General features: G+C 38.2%; 1 protein-coding gene across 1 annotated transcript in view; it reads left to right on the top strand.

Moving 5' to 3' along the window:
- The window catches only part of KIAA0825 (KIAA0825 ortholog), a 214,442-nt gene that overhangs the window by 192,106 nt on the left and 2,432 nt on the right, over nt 1–19,904 (top strand). The window contains exons 17-20 of the mRNA XM_060143272.1: nt 1,787–2,195; nt 6,263–6,422; nt 10,469–10,627; nt 12,420–12,514. Coding sequence (XP_059999255.1) covers nt 1,787–2,195; nt 6,263–6,422; nt 10,469–10,627; nt 12,420–12,514 — 823 coding nt within the window. The remainder of the gene's footprint in view (nt 1–1,786; nt 2,196–6,262; nt 6,423–10,468; nt 10,628–12,419; nt 12,515–19,904) is intronic.

The following is a 19,904-nucleotide window of genomic DNA, read 5'->3' as shown; positions in this document are numbered from 1 at the left end:
AAGAATTGTAGCAGAGAAATTAGGTAATCTGGCTTTACAGCTGGGCATGGTCTGGAGCAGGGAGATGAGAGTCCTACAATAGTCCAGATACCACTTGTGAGGGAGGGCTTGAATAGGTAGTAGCCATGGTCACAGTGAGGCAAAATTGGGTGTCAGATGAGGGAGTAGGAAGATACATCAGTGCAGTCCCCGGTGTGGGATGAAGGATCAACAGGAATGTTTACAAGATTGAAAAGGAAGGAAGGACAGAAGAAGAGAAGGAAGGAAGAGAGGGTGGGAGGGAGGGTCAGGAGGGCCAAGGTAGTTTGGGAGGAAAACAATGAATTTGGTTTTAGCTATGGTTTGAGTTAATGATGACTAGGACAGAGAAGTGGAATGCCTATCGGGGAGCTGAAGTCGTAGGACTGTTACCCTGGAGAAAGGCCAAGACTGAAGATTCTAGAATCATCTAGAAGAGTGGTTCTCAACTAGGAAGATGGGGACATTTGGCAATGCTTTAGAGACATTTTTGTTTGTCGCAATTGATGAGGATGCCACTGGCATCTAGTGAGTGTAGGACAGAGATGCCACTAAAACATCCTACAATGCACAGGTCGGCTCCTTACAATAAAGAATTCTCCAGCCCCAAATGTCAATAGTGCCAAAGTTGAGAAACCCTGATCTAGAGAGGGAAGATCAGTAAATCCTTCAGAGAAATAATACCAAGTAAGGGAGAGTAGAATCTACAGTCAACAGGCCAAGGACTTAGCAAATACATTTAAGAGGTGTTAGTAGAAGTGGAACTAGCGTGGGACACAAAGAAGCAGAATAATAGAGGTAAACATGAACCAGTTTGTTGACTCATTTATTCAACAAATACTTACTGAACAACTGTTATAGATGAGGTCCTAAGTGCTTGGGCTACAGGAATGCCTTCCTGGAGCTTATATTCTAGTGGATGGAGACAGATAATGAAGAAATAAAAATTATAATTTTTTTTTCTTTCTTTTTTTTTTTTTTTTTTGCGTTACGCGGGCCTCTCACTGCTGTGGCCTCTCCCGTCGCGGAGCACAGGCTCCGGACGCGCAGGCTCAGCGGCCATGGCTCACGGGCCCTGCCGCTCCACGGCATGTGGGATCTTCCCGGACCGGGGCACAAACCCGCGTCCCCCGCATCAGCAGGCGGACTCTCAACCCCTGCGCCACCAGGGAAGCCCAGGAGATTATTATTAACTGATGCTAAGTGCTATAATAAAGACAATAAAATGGGGTCTAACAATAGGGAGGGACTGGGGGCAGGCCTGAGAAGGGCATGAAGGGACTGCTTTACATGGGATGGTGGGGGGAGGCTCTCAGAGGAGGTGACATTTGGGCTAAGAACTAAAAGAAGAGGAGCCAGTCCCAACAAGAGCTGGAATGATTCTGGCATGGATTCCAGGGGAAGAGGAGAAAGGCTTAAGGAAGTGCCAAAGGCCACAGAGAGGTCCGGCAGGAGTACCTTTGCATTTACTAATTAGGAGGACATTGGGCCCTTTAAACCTGAGGTCTTAGTAGATAAAAATATAAGTAATAATTCTGAATTTTCTAATTTTCATTTGTGGGAGGAAAAATTAAGTTTGGGATTTGGGGAATTTTTGGCAGTACTACAGAGGACCCCAGTAGAGTCCTGTCGGAATATGTCAGGAACTTGCTCTTCTCAACAATTTTCTCCGCAAAAATTAGACATCCCCACACAACACTCAAAGCAACACAGTGATGGAACACAAATGCTAATATTAATCATACCTTTTCTTTCTTTTCTTCCCCAGGCTTCACAAGGCTTGCCGCTCAGGCAGTATCTATTGTAATCAGCAAGTTACCTACGGTGATTGCATGTTTGCCTCCCCCAGTTAAATACTTCTTTTTTCTGGCTGAGAGAAAAATGTCAAAAAACTTTGTTGAATTAAAGAAAGCTGGCCTGCTTGTCTGGAACTTGATTGTAATTATATGTCGGATATTTGAGGATGGAAACACTGTGGAACTTTTAACAGGTGCCTCCCTTGACAGATGGAGTAAAGAGAAACTCAGTTTAATCTGTGTGTGTTTGGAAAGCATCATGGGAGAGCAGACAAGTAGCCCTAATCAAATGACCCAAAAGGTCATACGGAGCATTGAGCAGCAAAAACCCAACTGGATTGAATGCCAATTGTTGAAAGCAAGGAAACTGAGCACCGAATGGTAAAGTGATGTTTTTCTTTCACTGAATTTCATCAAATACATTCACAAAAGCAAAATCACCAATAAACAACCACCACAACCAAATATTGTTGGATAGGCAGCAATGGTCATTTTGCTAGCGTCATGGGAACTTTGATGAATAGAGAAAAAGATAAATATTCCATTAAAAACTGGATTGTTAATGTTCCTTGTCTTATTAGAATTTGAACCCCATTGATACACTGGAACATTATACTTGTTTAGTCACCATCTTAAGGTTTCTGATTAAAAGGGTGGTAGTTAAACCCAGGAGAATTTGGTTTCACTCCTTTTCAGTGTGCAAATAGGTATCTAGTGGATAGCCTGGAGCGTTTTGTAAATGGATTGGCCATGGAGATTAAATTAAGAAGGAATTAATGGATATAAAAGGCTCTTTATTGCTTTCTGTGTACCTGATTGTCAAAAAGGTACACATTTTTCATCTGGTAATGTAAGAATCCCAGAAGGCAACTGGGGCATATCACACTCAAGCTATAAACACACCCAGCTGTTTCTGTATGAAAATGTCAGCCTTCTCATAGGTTTGTCACCAAGAGCTAAGTGATTTGTGGTATTGCGAAGATTTTTAAGGGTCCCTGATGAATTTAAATATGTACATAGAGTCCTACTTAAAAGTAGTCTTCAGTATAGAATTGCATGATATTGATAAGGGAGGTACGGTTCATGTGGTCTACAGTTCACTAAGCCAGCCCCTCCTTTTTCTACACTCTCACACACACGGTCCCCCATTCTTTGAAAATATATTCATATTGCTAGAAGATACTATTATAACTTTCTGCCTGAAACAACTAAAAGTTGTTACTTTTAGTACGTGGTAGTGATAAAGAGCACAGGCTCTGGAATCAGATGGACAAATACAAATCCCTTGTAAGTGGGCCATCTTGTGCAAGTTACAGAATCTCTCAAAACCTCATTTTTAGTGATGATACTAAGCTGGTAGAGTTGTTTTGAAAAATTAAATAACGTTTGTAAAGTTCTTAACATCGAGCTTAGAACTAGTGAGCATTTGTTATTTATAAACCATTAAAATATGTTGCACTCACTGGTTAGTAGTGTGATAACAAATACTCTTCACTGGTTTATATTAATCTGTAAGACTTTATATTAATCCACATTAATATAAGTAGTCACGTAAGTAATGTAAGAAATGTAAGTAATCATGATTTTCCTGTTCTTGTCATACGACTCCTAGAAATTTACTTGTGAGCATCCTGTGTATAGGAATAATAGCAGTCAGGAAAATGCTTAGTAACGTTGACAGTGACCTTAATCTTTACATTTGCATTTGATACCAATTTACAGGCTTTAATTCAAAGACTAAAAGATTAAGGCCACGTCATTATCCGTAGCAGTGGGTGTAAAAGGGAGAAAAAAAAGCAGAGTAAAAATAGTGGATCTGATTATAAAGTTAAATTTATGATACTGCTGAATTAGGACCCCCTCTATCAATAAGATCAGTTTAAAGTAATGTCTGTAATATACCTGGGGCTACAGGAATCCATGAGAAAAATTTTTCCTTAAAAGTTAATTTTCATCTAAGTTTCTTATAAACAGCACTAACACATCTGGTTATCTCCTTTAGTAGGAAATTGTCTAGCTAATATTTGGCTGATTAGCTATCTGTTGTAACATGCATCCAAAATAAAGAATTATTGATTTTTAAAAACGTTTTAATAGCCCTCAAAGCTTCTGAATACATATTATGTAATTTGTAATTAGCACAGTGCTACCTATGTCTTTCTCAATTTCTCAAATAATATCAGTGTACAAAAATCCAGATTTAAAGTTATTTCATTTATTTGACAAAGAGTTAAATTTGACTTCTTAACTCACTTTAGGGAATCTCTTATGGATTTGGGTGCTATAGGAATGTTTCATCTCAAGTTTGATTTCAAGTTGATTATCTGATATACACATGAACTTCCGTCTCTACGCATTTCTCACAGATTGATGATCATTTAGTTCATAGATCTATACCATGAGGAAAATGTATTTTAAACCATGATGTCTGTATACAGGTGGAGGGTTGCCTTTGCTCTACCATAATTTTTTTTTCAAGTATGAGAATGTAAGCACTTAAAATAGTTCTTCTGTTAAAATAAATGAAATCTTAATTCCTCATGAAGATTATCTTGTAACTACACAATATCATTTAGCTAGATTTCTTTCACTTGCACCCAGATTTAATTTTGATTTTATGGAAACTCTGAAAATAACTGCAGTGGAAAGGTGGCAGCTGTAAGCATTGCTTGTCTTGCACGCCGCCTGAAAACATCACTATCCATTAAAATAACCTTCACTTTGTAGGAACACTCAAGCTGTAAACAGTCAACTTAGATTCTGGAGAACACACAGGCCAAAAAGTAAAGAAACGTCTGTCTTTGCAAAGTAATTTGTCGAGTTGAAGATTATTGTTTTTCATCATGGTGACCCTGACTTGGCTGGCTGGGTGCATATACAGATTAAGATTAATGCAGTTATTCCTTGGCTAAGGTCTGCCTCTTTCAGGGCACATTCTCCCTAATGACATGATTGATAGGCAGTCCCAAATCCAGAGAGGAACTCATTAATCATAGCATTGACTGAATCCAATCATTTGCTTCACCTGCACAGTGATGGACAGGAAAGGATACAATTCAGGGGCTGACACTGAGACACTCTTTTGTCAGAGGGCCTCAACTTTTTCCATGTCAGCCTCTACAAAACCTGACAAGAAATTTCGCTTGCAGCCTGCATGCAGCTTCAAAAAGATATTTACAAACTTTTTTTTATTGCAAAAAGGTCTTTTTTGTTTGTTTAAAGATTTACTCTAGCTAATAAATATCTTTAAGAGTAGGATTTGCTTTATTTTTTAGCAAGGCTTATATGATAATAAAGTTCTTTTTTTGGTTTTTTTTAGAGAAGGATGCTTTGAAGCTACATGTGGAAGCAATATAACAGTTAATGTCCAGCAGCTGGGTATCATTTGGTTCAGTCTTCAGGTCAGCGGCACTGACTCTTAGCAGAATGAATTTTATAATCATGGCAAAATCTCAGTAATGAACTGCAGTATATAGCTGATTACACCACAGTAAATTTCATTTAGTCTGGGAAACAGTGGAAACGCATGCGTTTTCTTAAGAATACACAGACTGCAAAGACTAGCGTGATCCTAATAGCACTTGTAAAAAGAAAATTAGTATGGAATATATATGATGTAAGTTGAATATCGTGATTAATTTTACACTGGTACAGCTTGAGAATTTTTTAAAAATTATGTCATCCATTATTACTATGTAATAATGTTTAAAATCAATAATAAGCATATGAGTTCTTATAAAAGAAACCTTTCCCACATATAACTTGCACATTCCTGGTGTGGTTATAATAGACCCTTTTCCGGGAAGGATAAGCAGGGTAGTGACTTTTGCTAAGTTATCTGTCACCTAGAAGGAACAGGAGGGGGGCATGTATTTTTAGAAGGCAACAAGTGTCAAAAGGCCAATTTAAAATACCCAGTGGTCAGCACTCCTGCAGGAAGCACCCAGCCTATATTTAGCATAATAGGCTCCCCCTTTTGACACTTTAATTAGTCTTTAATGTGTTCTGAGACAGGTGTAAAGAGGAATCTGCAAAAGACAGAATACCAAAGCTATTTCTGGCATCAAAGATACTCTTTATCCTCAAAGAGAAAATACAGATTATTTCTTACATGTTTTTAAAAAGAAATGTTTTGTTTTCATCCCATGATTATAGCAATTTCAACAGTTGTGGTAATGGGGAAATGTTTTATAGATAGGAGTATAAATGCAATAAAGAAATGTTTTAAAAGAAACGATTCAATTTTTAAAAATGCTTTCAGGTGCTCAGTTCTAAGACGCTGTTTATGTGAGCTGCAGCCTTTTGGGAAGGCTTACCTATTTGAGCAAAGTCTTTATAGGTGCTTTGAATCCGAGATTTACATCGACTCTCCACACTCAATCTCTTTGATTATTTTCCGTCTTTACAGTTCTTCACCACTGATACTTACATGCTTTCTTTGTATTTAGTGCATTTATGACAATAGAGGAAAGCACAGCCTTAGAAGAAGGAGATATTGCTCTTGAACTGACTGAGCAGAAAATAAACATGATGGTCCTGGATATCTGCCACAAACCAGGTGGCAGCGAGTACCTGAGGCAAATTTATCACATCATGCGGCTCAATGAGGTAGGGAAACGGTCTTTTTACCGAGCAATTAGGTGTGTACTGGCCTGAGGCAGCGTCTGCTGGCAGCTAAGGGTTAGTCAAGGAGGTGATAATACTTCTTAAAGTCAATACCAAACTCAATATTGCATTATTAATAGAATCTATTCAGCCCCGGCTGTTCTGCATTTGTACAGCAGAAGCTTCACCGAAGCAATGTCGGTTTTATTTATACGGTTTAAACAATAACACGGTTCATGTACTCAGTTCGGAATTGTAGAGACTAGAGGTGTAGTATGGGAATTGTGTATTCGTGACCATTAAGCTGATGTTAAAATCTGGTATTTGTGCAATGAAGAATTTTCTGAAGAGAGATATAGCTCTTCTCCTGTAGACGTCATACTCGTGTTGGTGAAGTTGAAGATTCCTTACATAATGAGAAACTTCAGAAGAATATCGAACCATATTTGGGAGCAACTAGATTAACCCAAGAAAGTACATTAATGTAGGGACACTGATTAGAACCAATGTCATGCTTATTCACCTCTCTGCTGGGTTAAGCGTCTGACCTTGCATGTATCTGGCTATTTTAGCAAAAATGTAAAGAGTAGGTATCTCAGTTATTACTTGAAACAATACAAGTCTGCTAACTTAGGTTTTTAATTTGATCATACATATCTGGATTCGAATGTGACATATAGTGTGAATTAGAATTATGTTTATATTTGCAAACACATGAATGTATTTTTTGGCATAATAAAAATTGTATAATATGAATGATGTTAAGATATAGTGTTTTATCTCCATGAGGTAGGCCTTAAAAACCATACATTTCCAAGGAGTGAATTAACTCTACCACAGGATTTTACAACTCAGTTACATAAATGTTCTCCCCACTATTATCTATCTGAAAGTTACTTCAAGTAAATCTTGTTTTCTGGCCTGCAGAGAGGTAATCAACCAGTCAACTTCAATGATCACCTGAGAAGGATGGAGGCCTTTGTAGCTATGAGTCAAAGTCCTGTTCTTAAGGGACTGGAGCTCAGTAACAATTGTTTACAAAGTAACACAACCTGTTCATGCTTGCTAATGATCTCTCACAGCTTGTTTGAGGTTTCCATCTCGGGCAAGCAGGAGGTCGCGGCCTTGGCAAACTGAAAGACCTCCATTACGGAGTCAGGGTCTTCATGGGCATGTCAACCTGGCCACCAAGATTGGCCAAAGTAACTGTGGTGGTTACATAGGAACAGACGTTGTAGTCAGAGTACCCTCAGAGCCTTAGTAAAGTTGATTTACAATAATTCTGAGCACAACAATGGCTGGTATAGATTGCCAGACTGATAGAGGAGTCTTTTCTTTCAAAGTTCCATAACACAAGAAAGATCAGTAAATCACCAGTAAGCAAAATCAACAAAAATTAAGTTGGATATTTACTGGCCGTCGGCCACCTGTTGTATTCAGGAAATCCAAAGGCTGTTTTCTCGTAGAACTCGTGGAACTCTGAGGAAGCATTTCTGAACAGGTGTGCTATGAGAGCTGATGTACGTAAGACTCTTTGCGAGAGTATCACCACATTTTGATTCAAAGTTACGATTTTTCTTTCTCTGCAACTGAATATACTTACTGTTATGGCAACATCTATCAGATGGGAAAGCAAGCTAAGTGCTTGGTGGTTTATTGTGCTGTGTGAAATGCAGGCTGCAAGGTTAGAGGCATAATGTAAGGTGAGGATAGAATCAACGAAAGTAGCAAGGCCTCTGCCTTGAGTACTTAGACAAAGCAGGCAGTAAACACAAATAACACAAGGGTGACTGAGTGACTAGCGTAATACTTATGGCTGCTTTTATACTGTGAGGCATCGTTATGCTGTAGGTAAATTGCACCGTGACGTTTGTTCATTTGATGAGTGGCGTCATGTCTTTAGCACTTTCAGGTGTGCTGCTAAATTGTGTTCGAAAACATAAATACAGAGCATTTACACGTACAGGCCTGGGTGAGTGGAAGCATGGGTGTGCTATTGAGAGACAGGGAAGTTTTGAGAGAAGATGAGATTTTAAATGTTTGAGATAAAGGTAAGGTGTCCGAGCATAAAAGTCCAAATGATGGTTGAAGATGCTGGCCAGAAGCACAGATACAAGAGGCTGTGACTAGATTTGGTGGCTTTCAACTAGGATGGTAGTTGAGCTCATGAGACCAGTGTTATCTCTTCAGTGGAGAGCAACAGAGAAGCGATGGGTAGAGGAATAAGCTCTGATGTAACGGCACAGGGAATATGTTCAGGAAAGGATGTTCAAAGAAAAATGTATTTCTTCTAAAGAAAGACCACATTAGCAGTACGTCTGGTGAAAGTGATGCCACAGAAAATCTGAGGCTTTTGAGAAGGGGTAGTGACAAGTGTCAATATAGCACAGAGGTCAGAGAAATCCACAAGGGAGAAAACACCATTGTGTTCACAGCTTGCAACAGAACAGAGCACTTTCTCTTTTCTGAATTGTGGAAACAAAAAAAGCCAAAACATAGCCACGTAAGGGGAAACAGTGAGAACGATTGTTATTACCCAAAACAAAGCAGTTTTTCAATGAAAGGGGAATAATTTATTCCTTTTTAAATTTTTACTTTCAGAAATCATGATGGAGAAAAATTGTTTCTGTTCAAAAATCTAAATCTAATATACTTTTCTGATGGCTTTATTGTTATCTAATAATAGTTAATAAGAGTCCGTGTGTGTCTGTCGGATGCTACAGAATTAATCATTCTAAAAAAGATATGGTCCACAATGAGCAGGTTTAAGAAATGTCAAGCAGTGTTTTTTATTGCGAGATGGAGGGTTTTAGGATCTGAAATTTGCCTTCTACAGTGAGTACAGCAGGCGTTCTCTATTCATGAAGTTACAGAGGCACAGGGAAAACACAGTGACCTGAGACCAGAGGTCTGGCTTCTTACTGACGCTTCCAAGCTCCTGTGTGTGACCTCAAGTTTGTCATCTGACCTTTCAGAGCCAACCACTGAATGTAGTGTGGGCTAGAGTTTCTCAGACTTTCATGTGCCTACTCATCTCCTGGGAAAGCTTGTGAACAGGCAGATTCTCATTTGGTTGGGCCTGAGATTCTGCTTTTCTAACACGCTCCTGGGTGAGGCTCATTTGGCTGACCCACACACCGGACTTTGAGTAGTAAGAGTTTTCAAGATGACCTCTGAAGTCATTTTCAGCTCTAACTTTCTGACCCTAAGTCCTAACCCTAACCTTGAAGAAAACATTATATTGTGACACACTAAAAATCAGGAGGACATTTCTATTATATTATTTATTAAATGACTTATTAAGTATTTGATAGTTTGAGGGAAACTTTTAGTCATTTAAATGTATCGTTTTCCAGAAGGAGTCTTATGAAGTAGATTATGGTTATTCACCTTTTTATTTATGGATGGAAAATGAGGTATAATGCAGTAGATTGACTTTTTCTTTTCCTCCCCAGGTTGTCACTGGCATTTGGGGGTAGAATTAAAATTACATACTTTGAGCTTCTAATTGAACCTTGATATTTTTCAGTCCACAGTGTGAAACTAGAGTTTAGGAGCTTGCATTATAATTAATTCTACATAGAGGGAGACTGCTTGCAGGGAACTATCGGAGTACTTAGTTCTCTGCTGAGCATGGAGTAGGTAGCAACTACACTTAATGAATGAATGAACAGTCATGTACTGTGAATAGTCATGCACCCGAGTTAAGTTTTGGTAACCAGACATGTTAACATGTGAAGAAATGACAAGACAATGCCTATTAAAAAGATTCTGATATATCAAGCGTACATTCATTATGTGAGAATTTGTTAAATGGCTTTCTAATCTATCCTGTATATTAAGTGAACCTGTTTTTGATGGGTTTATTGTAATCCTGATGGGTATGTACTCTGCTATGTTTCTTCTGAAAATGTATTCTGTCCTGAGGCAAATAATACTGTGTAATGTAGCAAATGTGCTGAAAGGGTAGGTTTGGATATTGACCAGTTTATTCTTAAAGAGAATATATGCTTCCTACCATCATGACTTGTAATTTTTTTCCCTTGAAGGAGCATTTAAAAGAACAGCTGTTTTCTATGAATGGTTCAGAGGAAAAGCCATTTCGCATTCAACCTTTAAAGATGACCTTGAGGAGTGTGGAAGATCAGCCCTCTGCCTTTAACCCTTTCCATGTGTACAAGGTGTTTAGCGAAAACATGCTTGATCAGGTATGTGGAAATTAAATAGTAAATTTAATTAAAATTTGTAGAGTTGTTTTTACACAAGTTAGAAAAAAAGTGCTTTGTGTTTGAGTATTTACTCCTAAGCCTCTTTGGCTAGGAAGCAAAAGGCCTTGTTCTTGTTTGCGCAAATTGACTTGGGAAAAGTTATTTTACCTTCTTTCTATTTGTCAAACGGATTCATATGTTTGGTCTGTAAACTTTGACTTTTGCCCCGGTCGGTTCACTGTGGGCAGAGGGAGCATCTGTTCGGCTGTGTCTCCGGCAGCCTCGAGAAACCCCGTGTTTCTTACAGTCTTCCTCTCCCTGGGCTTCCCCCATCTCCCAATACACACACTCACAAAACACCTTGCAATCTTTATGAATTTATCTAATTTATCAGGTAAACTATAAAATAGTTTAAAATTGATTGTAAATAGGGCTTTGAGCTCCTATTTTAAGTGGCGTGAGGTAAATTTGCTGTTTTATAACCCTAAGCACATTCTTGACTTTAAAATGAATTTGTTAACGATCTTAAAGTCAGGATGTTTGGAATAAAGTCAGTGTGATAAACACCACACATTTTTTAATGTCAGATAATGCCATTGTTTCAGCTGCATGTTTCATAGTCACATTAAAAAGATCATCTTTATTCCAAAGGACTTGAAACCTAAAGTTGCTTTTGCTTTGTTCTTTTTTTTTGGTCCCTTTTCCCAGTAGACTCCTGACAGACTATTTGAACTAACAGGGCAGAAGAGAAGGATTGCTTGACCTAGAGCTCTGATGAAAATAAGAATTAAAACAATGGCCTAATTCGGGATGCAGATAATATTTTTACCATGCCTGTTACAACCCTAGTCTACATTCATCAATACTGTAGTAGAATAAGACCTTCAAATGCTGACAACCCAGGGCAGAATTCTCCTGCTCTATGACAGGATTGTAGTGCTCCATTAATCAGCAGGTGACAGGGCATAGTTCTTGTTGGATTTTAAACACTGGCCTAGATGCTTGTTATCAAAACTATTTAGTGTTAAGGGGTATAAGCGTCTATAATACTTTAAAACCAAATATATTGTATAAGTTTGAGTTTATTGGCTGCCTTCCTGTGTTGTACATTAGATTCCTCCAGCCATAAATAATCATTGTAGCTGTTAAATTATCCTCACTTCATTTAAATAAATGGTATGTTGTATTCAGTTCTGAATTATGAGATTATCTTTCACAGTAATTTTTCTCCTTACTCTGTTGTGAAATTATCTATTAAATGAGAAAAAAAGAATTACTTATGTTATTTACAGGTCCTTATAATTTCCCCTTTAAAGCCGATTTTTAACCAAAAACATTAATATCCTACTCTAATTAAGCTGTGTCTTGTAATTTGAGCCATAGTACTTCCATCTTTGTTTTTTTAATCAAACTTCTGGGTGCTAAAAAAAACCCCAAAAAACTATAAATTGATACATGAAAAAGTTGCCAATTATTTTGCTTTGCTCTACAGAGTCACCCTTTCAGAGAAACTTGTTGGGCAAATTTCATTAGCTCTTGGAAGAATAACGACTCAAGAAATTGATTTATATTTTTATAAATAATGACTACATCCCCAAATGGATTTATAAATTAATTGCTGTCTTATTGGAATAAAAACCTTATTCTGTGGACATGATTGATGTTATCTGTCTAAGTCCTTGTTCTGGACCCCCCTCCTTCTTAGTTAGTCTATCACAGCTGGAGCTTTAATTTACTGATCATATTAACTCTGATTAATAACTAACAATAGCGTCTTCTCATTTATCAACAGTCAGCTATCACAAAATGGAACTGGAATTGGTCAAACTTGCTGCCAAATTATCTGGGACTGGATAAGACGACCTTCAATGTACTGCTCAAAAACAGGTAATAAGATTGGGGATTTGGGGCATGTGGCAGGGGAAGAGGATATATATCTTTTATATATAGATTGTTTGTGAGTGTGTGCGTGTATATATATGCATATATATATATATTTGAAATTATATGAAGTATAGATTCTGAATGCTGTTTTTCTATAGTAAGCATTTGCAGAAGGCAGGAAAACTTTTTCTGAGATGAAATTGGTTGATTTTAGTCTAAATTTTAAATATTTTTGATTTTGTGTTGTAAACACCAAAAGTTATTGATTTGAATGTCATTATAATACTATGCCTTTGTTTACAACAATTTAATGAATGCATACAAAATGCCAAGACAAATCAACTAATCAGGGGAAACATGTAAGTGAAACTGTCATGATTGATTTTTTTTGCTTTTCAGCCAGTTATTTTGGCACCGTCTTGCTGTAGTCTCAGTTGCATACTACTTTACACACATACGGACACACTCGTGCACTTACACCCCAGGACAACCCAATAAAATGATAATGTGATTTCAGGCTAGGAGTCTATACATGTAATTTATTTTGCACAAAAGCATAAATGTTTTCTTTATATTTTCGATCAATGAATATGGCTTTTTCCCATACCTTTAAAGTTTTCAGTGAAAACAGTAAGGTGTAAATTTTAAATGCGCATTTCTCTATCAAGTATCACATTTTTACATAAAATATATATGTGCAGTTGCTTTTATTCTTCAGGTATTATCTGTTTGTTTACACTCACTTATCTTCTTTATGATCGTTGTATGTTTTCTTATCTTTCTGAAAAAAATATAAAGTATCATTTTTCATAAACGACGATAAGGATAGTGACATACTAGAATTGTCAAATCATCCTTGAGATATCTGGGTGCATATAAGAAAATATCTTGAGAGAGAGATTTCAGTATTTCCCAGGTGGAGATTTTTTTTAAAAAGCAGCTTTATTGCCAAGAAGTGGTAGCTTAGATGTGTCGTCATAGTGGTATTCCTAATATTTCACCCCTGAATGAAGCTCACCCACCCATCATGGACAAAGTTGAACAATCCAGAAACTTCCCCATCAAGGACAGAGCCTTCTCTCAGCAAGCTTACCACGTGGCAGGTAGTAGTTCAGAGTGCACCCTATTAATGCAGAAGTCCCCCACAGGTGTTCCCAACCTGTGCCAAAGTTGCCTGGAGAGATGAGAGGTAGGGGTGGTGGAGGAAAGGCCAGGTCTTCTGTTGAATCTATGGCTACATAATGTTTACCCAGTATTAAATGTCTATCTGGAAACGAACTAGGGAAGATAGAAGAAAAAGTCAGCCTTTGACAGATGAACACAGAGTAGGTATTCTCTAAAGGTGGTGTTTGATCAACAGTCATGTTGGAATAAGCTATTTGGAAAGTTTTGAGTTTATGTAGATTAACTGTATTATAATTTACTAAGTCTTTTCAGCTGTGAATTGCTGCTTCCAGTCCACTAAATGGTAAGCTAGGGGCAACCTATCCTTCAAAACTTACTGCATTTGCTCTGTATAATATTCACTTTTAAGTGAATTTGTGTTTTACCCCAAATTGCATATTGTTGTTTTTGTTTAACAACTTTAGTTATACCTCAATTAGGTTGATAGCTATTAAAGTCTATTTCCCTGACTTATTATGTGCAGGAGTGAGTAGGGAAAAAGAACTCCTAAAAATTTAGCCAGAAGTAACAGGTCAAAACAGTTCTCTTGGAAAAGGGTCATGAATTTTTTTATTATTATTAATTTATTTTTTGGCTGTGTTGGGTCTTTGTTGCTGCGTGCAAACTTTCTCCAGTTGTGGCGTGCGGGGGCTACTCTTCTTTGCGGTGCGGGCTTCTCAAAATAACTGCTCGTTGTTTTGAGCAGTACATTCAATAAAGGTACTTCTCTTGTTGCCCAGCACAGGCTCTAGGCACGTGGGCTTCAGTAGTTGTGGCGCCCAGGCTCAGTAGCTGTGGCTTAAAGGTCCTAGAGCGCAGGCTCAGTAGTTGTGTGCGCGGGCTTAGTTGCTCCGCGGCATGTGGGATCTTCCCGGACAAGGGCTCAAACCTGTGTCCCCTGCCTTGGCAGACGGATTCTTAACCACTGCGCCGCCAGGGAAGTCCCAGGGTCATGAATTTTTAACAAAAACAGCTAGAATCTCTTAGATTCTTAAAGAATGGTGTGAAAAGCATTCTATTCTAAACTACCACATACCACAAGCTACAATGAATATAATTGAGCTGCCTTAGAAGGATGAAAGACCCCTGAGAGTTTTTCATCTCTTTTAACACTTTCCCATTTATTGTAAGAGTGTTATTTATGAGACTTGATTAACATTGAACTGATAAGGAAAAGTTTTTCTGTTATTTTCTCTGAGAGACTCTCTTGTTTGGGTTTATCTGAAATGCTGATTTAAAAAGAAATAGTGCATTGATTTTTTTTTTTTTAATTTTTCTTTTTCTGGGCTTTCTCTAGTTGTGGTGAGCAGGGGCTACTCGGCATTGTGGTGAGCAGGGGCTACTCGTCATTGCGGTGCTCAGCCTTCTCATTGTGGTGGCTTCTCTTGTCATGGAGCACATGCTCTACACGTGTGGGCTCAGTAGTTGTGGTTCTTGGGCTCTAGAGCGCAGCATTGAATTTTTCACAACATGGTTATTTGAAATTACATATTTGAAAATGAGACCACAGAACACTGAGCTTTTAAAATGGGAGTTATATATGCTGTCCTACATCCAAAAAGTGATACTTCTTACATACAACCATGATCTTTGGGGTTAGGCAGAGCCAAAGATGAAAACCTAGAGCAGCTCAGCTGAATATGCTCAGTTCTTTTTTCCAAAAGTCACCAATTAAACAAGTTACTTATTCCCTTTTTTCCTCTCTTTAATTGGTAATAAAGTCATACTAATCTATCTCTACACTATGGTTGAGTTCATATATAGCACTGAAAATGTTGTCTGGGAACAAACATTTGTCATAAACAAATGTCACAACAAAAGTGAACTCAAATATACAAATATGAAAAAAGTTGAGGAGAAGGGAATCCTTTCTATTCACCTCCTAAATTCCTTTGTGCCTGGCCTTCAAATCCAATATCATAAGCAGACCATCTGTGGACTTACTCTCTCAAGACTCTAATACCCTGAGTGGACAAGATTTCCCTCACCTCCAGAACAGGATGGAAATGGGAAAGCAGTATTCCTGGGTTCTCAGGCCAGTCCTGTTGTGAGCTTACCTTAGGAAAGTTATCTCAACTATTCAACTTTGGAGTTTCTCATCTTTAAAATTAAGTGATGATAATTATATATTTACTTCATAGAGATTGTTGACACAATCAAGAGAGTGCTTAAAGGATATGAAGTGGTTTTGGAAGTTTAAAACACTGTACATACTTAGAAAAGTAGTAGCATAGCAGAAAGCAGTGTTAGTGTCTGGCCAAGTAAGGAAACAGTAAAGGTCATTTGGGATTAGTAGGGAGTTGGAGGTGGGAGGTGGGGCAGTCAGGTTATACCTGAGGTCAAATATATGGAGGTTATGTACACTCCAGGCCTAAACCAATCATGAGGGTCAGAACAAGTGTCAGGTCAGAGACCAGGCAGCAGGCCCATGAGTCTGTAAGACAAGCAGTGAAAAAATGAGCAAGGAAGAGGGTCTAAAGACCAGGTGAGCCACGTAGGAGGTAAAGACTCAAGGGATGAGCACTTGAGGGATGGTTCAGGTACATGAAAGAGGAGATATGGTGGTGTCAATAATATGTGTATCTGAGACAGCACTAACCTTTGTTCCACAAGCTGATTCTGTGCTGACTGCAAGGTCAGAACGAATCTTGAAGTGGCACCCTGAGTCCTTGACCGGGACGGGCCCTCGGCTTACTATCAGGCCTCATCTCAAAACACGTCCCTCCAATTCAGATGATGTTCTAAGTTCATTGCCTTTCCTGTTCTTTGGATTCTCCAAACTCTTCCCCATTTTAGGGTCTTGGTACTTGTAGTTCCCTCAGCTCTTTCCATGGCTGGTGCCATCTTGTCTATCTGGGGCATAAGTCACCTGCTCAGAGAGGTCTTTCCTTATCGCCCATCTAAAGTGATCCTCCAAGTCTATTTCACTGTGCTCTCTCAATTGAGCTATCACTACCTGAAATCATAGTTTCTGTTTATTGTCGTTTAACCCTGCTTCCCCCCGCCGCTCCACCTCCAGGGTGGAAAGTACAATCCACGAGAAGAGTGCCTTGGCTGTCTTATTCCAACCGTGTCTTCAGTACCTAGACTAGCCCTTGGGCACATAGCTGGCTCTGAGTAACATTTGTTGGATTAATTAACAAACAAATGAGGAATAAGAATGCAGAGAAAAAGTCAGCCTTTGACAGATGAACACAGAGTAGGTATTCTCTAAAGGTGGTGTTTGATCAACAGTCATGTTGGAATAAGAAATGTATCCTGGGAAATCTCAAGTAAAAATTTATCTGTATGCATATTCATTCATTTGGATGAAAATTGGGTTAATTAAGCTTTGTATGTTTAAAATGCCTGTTTTTGTTATTATGTGAAGTTCAGCTCCGATTAAAAGCACAGAACATGGGTCTTTATTTTTAATGTATTGATTTAGTTCAAGCCATAACCTCTCCAGCAACAAAGTCTGTTCTCTACTCCACGATTCAGAAGCCTTTTGACTTTTGGGTGGTAGGGTTTGTGTTTGTTAAATGATACTATCATTGAAAATTTTAAGATAGAGTTAGATGACAAAAACATCCAACCAAGCCTTTATAAATTTGTGATTTTCAAGGCATTTGAAGAAATAGATAGTAGCTGAGACCTCAGAAAAGAGATCCTGAGTATATATTAATGATATATGTTTTTCAACTTAGAAAGTTTGTCATTGAGGAAAATAAAGACTCCTTAGAGGTTTAGAAAATCAACATATGTATCAATTCTACACCTTTACCTTTAATGCCATATAAGAGTAAGTACAGTGATTGTACATTGATCTTTTGAAATAATAAAGGTACTTTTCACAGTTTCTTACGATTACTTTCCTGCTTTCTTTCTCACCCACTTTAAAATAAATCCAGACTATCGAATGAGATGGTGATTGCATTTGCAGGAAAGCTCACCAGAAGGAACACTCTGTATTCCTTCATTCACGGCGAATCTCCAGACTGCCATTTTGGTATTGTTTTCCTTGTCACTGGAACAAATTTATGTTGCTTCTTTTCTCTTTACCTTATTTATTCCAGACTAATTCCCAAGAATGGTGGCATTGAAAATAAGCTGTGAATACAGTGGAATGCTATGCTATTTTAACCATCTAAATATACTGCATATGAGTTTGGCTTTGCGTTGAGCAAACACAATTAAATATGATGGCAGGAACAGCAGAAGGGGTGGTGGTGGCAGATTTCTGGCTATCATTTTGGGGCCTTTCCCAGTGGATGATAACCATACATCTGAGAGGAGACGGGAGTTTAGAAAACATATTTTAAAAGAGCCGTTGATTTGTGGAGTTGATTGTTTGCTTTTAATAATAATAATTATTAAAGTGCCTTTAAGCTGTATCCTTGTGTGCCCTGTGGTGTGTAGAGAGTAGGAAATATTGTCTCTGGCCTTGAACTGCACACACAACACTCTGCAATGATCGTTCTCAGGCAGTGCTGCCATTAACACAATGTTTATAGTTGCTCACAGCAGTAAATTCCTGATGTAGCAGCAGGCTGCCTGGTTATGGAGAGATGGGTTTAAGAAAAAGGGGAAGCTGATTTTATGAATACACACCTCTGAGCCATTACATACATCGCATATGCCATGGCATTCAAATGTTGTTTTTTTCATGCTCTAGCTCCCTGGAAAACCCTTTCCTTCCCACCTCCACCAAAAGATCTCAGACTGAGTGATTCTACCCACCAACACCATCTTCTCTAATAGGAGCAGGCTTCCCTTCCACTTTTAATTCCTAAAGCAGCGTGTTTTTTGGACAGAGATTGTCTACAATGTATCTAGGAGATATAAATTTAACTTCTGATCCTCAGGATTTTCAGGGGTTAGGGCTTTGGTACATGAACCAAACAAATCCATAAATGTGTATTGTTTTCTGAGTGGTAACTTGTATATGTCGTCTTTTACGGTGTATGAAGTACTTTCACACAAATCTTCCCCTTTGACACTCACTACAACTATGTAATGAGACACAGGTACTTGTGAGGGTGCAAAATGACATACCCAAGTTCACAGATATTAAGTGGAGTCTGGAAGGCAAAATGAAGGCTTCTGATTCTGTTTCTGGTGCTTTATCTACTACACCGTATTCCCGGTCAGTTTTTTCCAGCTTTATTGAGATATAATTGACATATAGCAGTGTGTGAGTTTAAGGTGTACAGCGTGTTGATTTGGTACACTTATATATTGCAGAATGATTACCATCACAGTGCTAAGTAACACCGCTATCACCTCACATAATTACCATTTCTTTTTCGTGGCGAGAACATGTAAGATCTACTCAGCAACTTTCAAGTATATAATAGAGTATTATTAACTATAATCACCATGATGTACACTAGATCCCCAGAATTTATTAGTCTTACAACTTCGGGTTTGTACCCTTAGGTCAAAATTTGTTTTTTATTACCTCAGTATTCACTGTACAAGTACTGGTGATAATGAAAACAGAAAGCACTTGCCACGTGGCTGGCATAATTTAAGTAAATTACATACACATTTAATTATAAATCCTTATGGTAACCTTATGAAGTAGGTACTATGTTACCATTATTTTCCTGATAAGGAATCTGAGGCACCGAGACGCAGAGCTCTCAGATTCTAGCTTTTGTCCACATTCTTAACCACTTCTATTAATTCTCTAGAGTTGTGCTTACTTTACTCATTCAAAAAATATTTTCGAGCATCTGCTTTGTGAAATGCATTTATTTATAATAAAGTAACAGTTTACTAGAGAATGTTAATATATGTCAAAGGGTCCTTGAGCGCTATTCCACACAATTTTTAATTCATTGTGAATTTCCACTTTGGTTATCACAATGCTTATCCCCCCTCTTCCACTCCTTATATCCCTCTCAGCAACTGGCTCACCATCACCTATTTACCAGGAAAATTAAGGCTGTCTAACATGAATCTCCCAGCTTTTCTTCCTAAACTTCAGTTTTGTTTATGTCATCTCCAGTCCTTTGCTTCTTGTCTTTAGCCTTGGAGGAAGAGGGCCCTCTTCTAGTTAAAACTTGAGAAGTAAATTGACAGTATTTAGGTTGTAGAGGGTCTGAGGGCTGAGAAATTTGGACTTTAACTGTTGGACTTGAGGGAATCATCAAAGTCTTTAAGCAAAGGAGTGATAGAAACAGAAAGCTACTTTAGGACATTAATAGTAGATGGGGTGGAGGGACAGGATAATTAAAAGGAGGCA

This window comes from Lagenorhynchus albirostris, chromosome 3 (genome assembly GCF_949774975.1).
Source record: "Lagenorhynchus albirostris chromosome 3, mLagAlb1.1, whole genome shotgun sequence".
NCBI classification, from domain to species: domain Eukaryota; kingdom Metazoa; phylum Chordata; class Mammalia; order Artiodactyla; family Delphinidae; genus Lagenorhynchus; species Lagenorhynchus albirostris.
The sequence above is the reverse complement of the archived record's forward strand: the minus strand, read 5'-3'. Positions and strand labels throughout refer to the sequence as shown.